General features: G+C 43.4%; 1 protein-coding gene across 1 annotated transcript; it reads right to left on the bottom strand.

The window, feature by feature from the left end:
- Window positions 1-4,134: 4,134 nt before the first annotated feature.
- LOC133766204 (vomeronasal type-1 receptor 90-like) lies at window positions 4,135-5,079 on the bottom strand. Its single transcript, XM_062199923.1, has one exon. It carries the CDS (start codon window positions 5,077-5,079, stop codon window positions 4,135-4,137), a length of 945 nt encoding a protein of 314 aa, XP_062055907.1.
- Window positions 5,080-8,709: the final 3,630 nt, after the last annotated feature.

The following is an 8,709-nucleotide window of genomic DNA, read 5'->3' as shown; positions in this document are numbered from 1 at the left end:
TCTCTTAGGAGCGCTAATAGTTTCTTAGTGGAATTTTTTGGTTCCCCTATATTTAGGATCATGTCATCTTCAAACCAGGATGAATCTATCCATTTGTTCTTGATTTTCTAATTTGTAGCCACAGGCCTGTTTGTAAAAATTTCTGATAATTTTTTATTTCTGTAGTATCAGTTGCAACATCTCATTTTCAGCTCTGATTTAATGAGTTTGGATCTTACTTTTATGGTTAGTTGCACAAATGGTTTATAATTTTGTTTTTTTTAAACCACCTCTCCATTGTGGCCATTTGTCGAGTGAATCAGTGGATTGGACACCTCTCTTTCTCTGTCTCTCCTTCTCTTTATAACTTTGCATTTCAAATAAATAGGTAAATCTTTTAAAAATAAACAGAAAGAGAATAAACTTCATGTATTCCATAGATAAAATTCTAAAAAGATAATTGTATTTTCCCTTCCCTCCCCCTCTCCCTCAGTCATCCATCCTTTTCCATAACTTTTGCAATAATATACTTACAAAGTCACTTTATAATCACAGGCTTAAAGTACCTCTAACAATAATGTTCAACAAGTAAAAAGTGGTAAGAGCACTATTTGACAAGAATTTATACAGCTGACAATAATCAGATCACAAGATGCCAGGTTCTTTGTTATACTTTCTTGTATTCTATATTAGCTACCAAGTATCAGGAAACATTTGTCTTTTTATCTTTTTTTGGACCAGTTCATTTCACTCTGCATCATGGTCCCCAGTTGGATCCATTTTACTGTGAAAGACAAAATACCATTCCTTTTTATGTCTGAATAGTATTCCATTGTGTGTGTGTGTGTATATATGTGTGTGTGTGTGTGTATATATATATATATATATATATATATATATATATATATATATAAAACTTGTGTTTTCTTTATCCATTCATGAGTTGATACTTATCTTGGTTGATTCCATATCCTAGCTTTTGTTAATTGAGCTGTTATAAAAATGTGGTAGAAATTACTCTTTGGTATGCTGATTTTATTCTCTGTGGGTAAATTCCAGCAGTGTGATGGATGGATCGTAGATGTTGTATTTTACCAAATGCTTTTTCTGCATCTATTGAGAATCATAGGGTTTTCTAAAAATTTGTTGAGAATTATTTTATGGCCTATTACATGGTCTTTCTAGAATTATTTTATGGCCTATTACATGGTCTTTCCTAGAGAATGTTCCATGAGCTGATAAAAAGCATTTGAATTCTATGGCTGTGGGGAGAAATGTTCTGTACATATGAATTAGATCCATTTACTCAATAGTGTGGATTAGCTCTGTTGTTCGTTTGTTGATGTTTTTGTCTCGTTGATCTGTCCATTTATGGAAGTAGGGTATTGACATCTCATTATTACTGTTTTGGGTCATATGTCTCTCTTTAGAACCAGTAACATGTGTTTTAAATAGCTGCAGAGGTAGGGGGTGGCTCTATGGCATAGTAGGTAAAGCCACTGCCTGTGGTGCTGGCATCATATATGGGCGCTGGTTCAATTCCTGGCTGCTACCCTTTGAATCCAGATCCCTGTTAATGTGCCTGGGAAAGCAGCAGAAGATGGCTTAAGTACTTGGGTCCCTGCACCTGTCGAGGAGATCCAGAAGAAGCTCCTGGCTTTGGATCAGCGTGGCTCTGTCTGCTGTGACCATTTGGGGAGTGAACCAGTGGATGGAAAATTTCCCTGTATTTTCCCCTACCCCCATAATTCTTTCAAATAAATAATTCTTTTTTAAAAAAACCAAATAGCTGATGTCTCTAGAATTGGATGCATATACATCTACTGTAGTCACATATTCACATTGAGTCATTAAATAATGACCTTCTTTGTCTCTTATTTTGTCTTAAAGTCCATTTTGCCTGATATTAAGGTAGATGTTCCTGGTAACTGATTTTTATGTTCATGGAATATCTTTTCCCGTCCTTTGACTTTGAATCTGTGTGCTATCTTTGATGGTGTGGTGTGTTTCATGCTGACAGCATATACATGGGTCTTGCTTTTAAATCCATTCAGTCAGTCTGTGTTTTAATTGGAATGTCTAGTCCATTTATGTTCAAGGTTATTAATGATATGTAGAGACTCAGTCTTGGTTTTTCCATTAACAATGCTGCTGTTGTTGATATCCTTTGTACTGTAATGAAAAAGGCTTTCTAACTTCATATTCTTTCATGATGTTGGTTATTTTTCTGTTGCAGTGTGTCACAGATACTTCAATGTCATTTGTGAGGCTGGCCATGTTGTAACAAATTCTTTCAATTTTTTTTTCTTCACTGGATACAGTATTCTGAGCTTACAGTTTTTTTCTCTAGGGTCTTGGACTATATTGCTCCATTCTCTCCTGCCCTGTTGGGTTTCTGATGAGAAACCTGCCATCTAATTGGAGATATTTAAATGTATATGGTGTTTATTTCTTGCACACTTTAGGATCTTTGTGTTTTACTTTGGAATGTTTGAATATAGTGTGTTGTGATGAAGATCTTCTCTGAATATTTCTACTGTGGGTTGAAATTTTTTTCCTGTACTTGGATATCCTTATCTTTGTTCAAATTCAGGACATTTTCTGCTGTTATTTTGCTGAAGAAATTTTGCAAGTCATTTTGCTTTTCTACTCCTTCAGGAATGTCTAAGATTTGTATTTTTAAAAAAAGATTTTATTTATTTGATAGGAAGAGTTACAGAGAGGAGGAGAGACAGAGAGGTCTTCTATCCACTGACCCACTCCCCAAATGGCTACAATGGCCAGACCTGAACTGACCAGAAGCCAGGAGCTTCCTCTGGGTCTCCCATGTGGATGCTGTGGCCCAAGCATTCAGAACATCCTCCACTGCTCTCCTGCAGGGAGCTGGTTCAGAAGAGGAGTAGCCGGGACCAGAACTAGCACCCACATGGGATTCTGGCACCACGGGTGGAGGCTTTGCCCACTGAACCATAGCATGGGCCCCAGAAACGTATGTTTTGTCATTTTATGGTGTCCAGCAGGGCTGGAACATTGTCTTCGGTTTTTCTCTTGCTTTTTTCTGATCAAAGAGTTCAATAGCTTTGCCTATGTTTTGGAAATTCTTTCTTCTGCCTCACTGAGCTTTTCCTCCCTGGAAATGTAACATAAGGGTTTGTGGAGTGCCTCGGGCTTTTACTTGAGTTCCAAGAGGTGTGTGCTAGGTAGAGGCAAGGATTTCTAGCCATGTTTTGTGGGTGGGGCTAGGATCTGGTGTGACTCCCACGTTGGGTGTGCTGGAGCACCTGTGGCTACAGTGAGAGATGGAAGGTGATGGTGTAATGGATTCATGTGTGCACAGTTCCAGCCCTTCCCTGTGCCAGGTGAATTGGCTCATTGACAGTCCAGAGTGACCTCATGGTGCCAGCACAACCCACCCACCCAGGCACAGGGAAAACACAGAGCACAGGCTTACTCCATTTTCTGTCCCTCAACTCTTCGGTAAGTTCTGTCTACAGCATGCAGGGAACCCACATTTTCCCAAACTGTTGAGGTGAACAGGAAGCCAGCTACAACTCATTTCTCTCTCAGCTACATAACATAAGCCTAGAACTCACATGGTCATGAGAGTGAGGGGCCCACTCTCCACACTGCGAGCTCCCCCATCCTGGCCTTGGCAGCACCATAACTACCCATTGTTCCTCAGTCAGGACAAAGGGCAGCCACATGTCCACCTCAGTCCATTGTGTCTGATGCTTTGGTAGGAGGCTATGAGGCCTCCCTTTCAAAGAGCAAAGTAGATGGCAAACCCCTGCCAGCTCCCAGAATGCACTTGAAGGCAATGGGACTGTGGGATTCTTCCTCTTTCAAACATCGCCAGAATCAGGGGCTGTGGCAGCTCCTCTCACCTGGCCATGTGAAGATGGTGCTTTCCCTAGAGTCGTGTTCTCTTCTGTGCCTTCTCCACTGAACATGTCTCTCAGTCCCCTGAGATTGTGATCCATCCTTTATTGTGCCAACATCTTTCTGTGGCTGAAGTCAGTGTGGCTTTGCTCTAATGAACCATCTTGGATCTCCCTTAACTCCATACATTTAAATGAAACTGGAAAGCATATTCTATAGGCAATCATTAGTCATTTGAACATCAACATATTTGCTCAATGAAAGCAATGATATTTATCAGTGAACATTTAAACACTTACTTCCCTTCTCCCACATGGATATGAAAAACTGGATCATTCGTCTTTCACTGCTGAGGAGCACCAAAGGACCAATGGTGGGATAGCCATTGCCTACTAACATCTGGACACAGAGGTGAACTGGGTCATTTTTCCACCACAGCCCTGAGAATGAGAACACAATGCAGTCCATCAAGTACAGGAACACAAAGATGCTCATGAGCAGCAGGATGGTCTTGTTTGCCCTTTGCTCTGGGGAGGCTCTTGGAGAAAGGCTGGTTTTGTGAAGGTGCTGGGACCTCCTCTTGTGTCTGCACAGAAGAGTCACCATGTATCCACTTGAGACGGCCATGAGCCCTATAAGGAAGACATCCCTGAAGATGCCTAACATGGAAATTGTGTACCTGGGTAAGTAGCTCAGGGGCCAAAGAGAGCAGGATTTAGTGACAAATACCAGACTGTGGGACGTACGATTTGTGGTGGCAACAGTAGAGAGTAAGAAATGTGCACTGATGGACAGATTGAAGACCCATAGGAAGATAAAACCACAGATGTTGTGCTGTGAGGATGTGTGCTTGAACTTTGCCAAACAGGAGCTCCTGGGGCTGAGAGTGATGGCCTGGAGGACGCTCAGCAGGCAGGTGTTACACAGGGAGAGGCTTCGCATCACCTGGTATGAGTAGATGACAGCTTTACATGTGATGTCGTCCCATAACTCCTGAGACTCAAAAATGTCTGTGGCTATGAACCCTATGGTGATCAGCATCACCAGGTGGTTGAGGGCCAGGTGCCCAATGGTCAAGCTAGTGGACTTGGCCCTGTGCATCAGAAAGGAGAGGACGTGGAAGAGAAGTAGGAAGGCATTAGCTGTGATACCAATGCTGACTTCCAAGAAAAAGGTGTCTCTTACAGCAATAAAACTGGAAAGTATATTGGTTCTACTCATCTTTTGTGTGAGACAGGCATGTAGTAATGTCTGAGGAAAAAATAAGAAAAATTACTTGTGGTGGAATGAGAAGGCCATGCAAAGATGTCTGCTGGCAAGCGAGCGTCAGTTACTCAGAAATGGCTTTCGAAATCTCCTGGGAAATCGCCTGGCGATGGAGCCTGCCTGGCAACAGGCTGTGATTGGTTAGGGCGTAAACTGCCCCGTGACTGCATTGGCTGCCTCGGCTCTATAACCTGCGGTACCAACTGAAGTAAATGAGTCTGTGGGCTGCTCACTTCTGGCCCGCTTTCACCTGACTCCCGGTCTGTGTGGTGACTCTGTGCCTCTTGCCCCCACTGCACTCCTCTTCCCAGTGAATCCACAGCAACATCTGGAGCTCAACAAGACAGAGAAAGACAGCATGTCAGACTCGGTGAAGTCTGCCCTTGATTTCAGCAAGTATGCCCCTCGATGTTTTATGTGCTGTTTGATTCTGTGAAAGTGAGCACAGAACTCCCTCCTACACCCCTATCCTTGTCCTTGTCCTCGATTGAAGTGACCTCAGGTTAGGCACACAACATCCAGAATCATAACGCCGCTTCTCGGCTGCTCCTTTTACTTTTGGTTCACCTGGCAAATTCACGTAAGGGACTGGTCATCTCAGAATTCAGAACCAAGTCATCTTCCCTCACTTGAGAGAGGTGACATTCTGGAGACACCATGTGCACATATGGCCTTGACCTCACAAACCAAGGAAGTCCCCCACTAAGCACAGGACATACTTATGATCTGATAGACCACTGTCTGTTTGTGTAATGTAGGGAGCCCCGTGTATGATGTCATCAGCCACTGAGGTGCTAGGAATTTGTCATGTTATGGCAGCAGTGCTGTGGGTGTCTTTCCTTTGGCTAGAGATGGCATGGCATGCTGCTCTCAAATGCTCAAACATGGGAAAGATACCCTCCACTCAGAAACCCACAGAGATTATCAAACATAATGAATCTGTGAGTGAGAAGAGCCTGTCACTCCAGGCCACTGCCTCACAGGCAACAGTTGATGAATTAGGGAGAGAGAGCTCTGACAGTGAAAATGACATGACAGCAGACAATGCAGCAATGCCTAGTCAGCCACCCCCTAAATATCCATGGGATGAACTTAGACAACCTCGAGGCAATAACCCATGCAAGTCACCCCATCTGTACCCAGTGAGGGTCCTCACATTTGTGGCAGTCCCCGGGCACCCCAGGCGTTCTGGGCAGCTGCTAAACCCCATCCCACCTGCATGTTTGCCTTTAATCTCGAGTGGATCAGAATTTAGGCCCTGGATTCCAATGCCCGTAACAAGGCTTCTGCTAACCAACGGCCAAGGATATGCTTGTATCTTTCCAGCAAATGTGGGACAGCCCATTTGTGTACCGGCCAGAAACATTGAGCCTGCAACTGACAGTCAACCAGAACAAGCTGAACAAAACTGAGAGACCACCTTGTTAATGTACACACCTGCTACCGATTATCAAGCTTCTGCCCTATCATCCTACCCCGAGGAACTGCCCATAGCCACATCCATTACTGCTTTATACCCACTGTAAAGTAGCCACTTGAATGGCCTGCAGCCTGTATGTGGTCACACCATTCCTGATTACCATTGTTTCTCATTCTTAGCCCCATCTGAACAAGCGCTCCTGTGGTCTCCCATTTTGAGGGCTGGTTAGTTAGTGATGGGTAAGTTCCCCTGGGGGACAACCTAAGGCAGGCACAGCTGCGTACAGAGACCTCATGGAAGTGGGGTCAACAATGGTATGGCCAAGAATCATGCCTCCCGTTGCTCAAAAATAAATGGAAAGGGGAAATGTGGTGGAATGAGAAGGCCATGCCAAGATGGCCGCTGGAAAGCAAGTGTCACTTACTCAGAAATAGCTTCGGAAACCCCTGAGAAACCCCCCTGAGAAACCAGCTGGCAGTGGAGCCTGCCTGGCAACAGGCTGTGATTGGTTAGGGCATAGACTGCCCCTTGACCAGAATGGCTGTCTTGGATATATAAGCTGCTGTACCAGCTGAAATAAACGAGTCTGCAGGCTGCTTGCCTCTGGCTTGCTTTCACCTGACTCCCAGTGTCTGTATGTGACTCCATGCCTCTTGCCCCCACTGCATTCCTCCTTTTAGAATGAATCCATACCAACAATTAATCATCACAGATATTACTCATTTATCAGTCTCAAGTTTCTCCTTTTGAAGATATTTTGATCATTTTCCATGTACCCTTTTTCACCTGGGAATACTGCAGTCCACCAAACACTCTCCTGGAATGCACTGTGTTCCTAGCTCCACACAGGCCAATCATGATTGGATAATACATCCCACTCGTGGGCTGCAACAGGAACTGGATGGTATAATGGCGTTTCCTGATTTTTATGTAATTTTTAGTTATACAAATTCTGGGACAATGATTTATTTCCTTATATAGCTGCAAAATCCTGATAAATTTATGGATACATAAAGTGCAATTATTTTTGATGAATTCAAGTGAAAATTTTAGGAAAGCATAAATTAGACCCAATACACAGTGTCAAGAGTGTGTACATACATATAGTGGTCTTGTCTTACTGTCATGTTTATTTCCAATTATTTATTTCCAGAGAAATATTCTTAATACCCAGGAGATCAAATGTTAGTTTTGACTCTGAATTTACAATCTTAGATTTACATCATGTATGACCTTCAGCTGTAGCTTATCATGTGACCCCCAATTATCTATAAATGTAGGTAAGCATATTTATTAGAAACACTTTAGGTGGAAGAGTATTAGTTAAATGCATGAAATGGATAAGGTGCCTGGGGAACAGTGGTCTCTGTAGGAACTGCAGCCGTTGCTGTCCCTGTGAGGTTCTCCTCCTGAGCTCACTTTGAGAGAGTGCTGTCCTCTCATAATTTGCCATCTCTGTCGCTGCGTGGAGGAGCAGGTGTCAGTGAACAGCCAGTAGCAGGCACTGAACACCCTCTGTTCCACAGTGTCTTCTTTTTCCATTCCCTGGTATGTTGAAACAGCAAGAACATGTTCATATTCTAAGGGAATAATTCTTTTTTAAAGATTTTATTTATTTATTTGAGAGTAGAGTTACAGAGAAAGAGAGGAGGAGGAAGAGACAGAAAGGTCCTCAATCCACTGGTACACTCACCAGATGGCCCCAATGGCTAGAGCTGAGCCGATTGAAGCCAGGAGTCAGGAGTTTCTTCTGGTTTATCCCTCTTGGGTGCAGGGGCCCAAGCATTTGGGACATCTGCTGCTGCTTTCCTAGGCTATACGTAGAGAGCCAGATTGGAACAAGAGCAGCTGGGACAAAAACCAGCGCCCATGTAGGATGCCAGCACTCCTGCAGAGAGACCAGCCCCAGATAGTTCTTTTTCACAGAATTAATGCATGAACACTCCCTCCACCTCCACCAAACAGGTGGTTCTCTATAGGGCCCTGAGCTTCCTGTCTTCCTCATGTGAGGAGGTACATGGGAAGTAAGTTTTAAGTTAATCCAGGAGACCTTGTTTATGGCCTACCTGTGGGATGCTGTCTCTGTGTAATACAGCTCATTACTTGGATTCAAGCCATATAAATATGTGGCATATAATCTTGGAAAAAACCCCACTGTACATTTC

This window comes from Lepus europaeus, chromosome 9, assembly GCF_033115175.1.
Source record: "Lepus europaeus isolate LE1 chromosome 9, mLepTim1.pri, whole genome shotgun sequence".
Lineage (NCBI taxonomy): Eukaryota > Metazoa > Chordata > Mammalia > Lagomorpha > Leporidae > Lepus > Lepus europaeus.
Note: the sequence above shows the minus strand (reverse complement) of the source record. Positions and strands in the feature narration are given on the sequence as shown.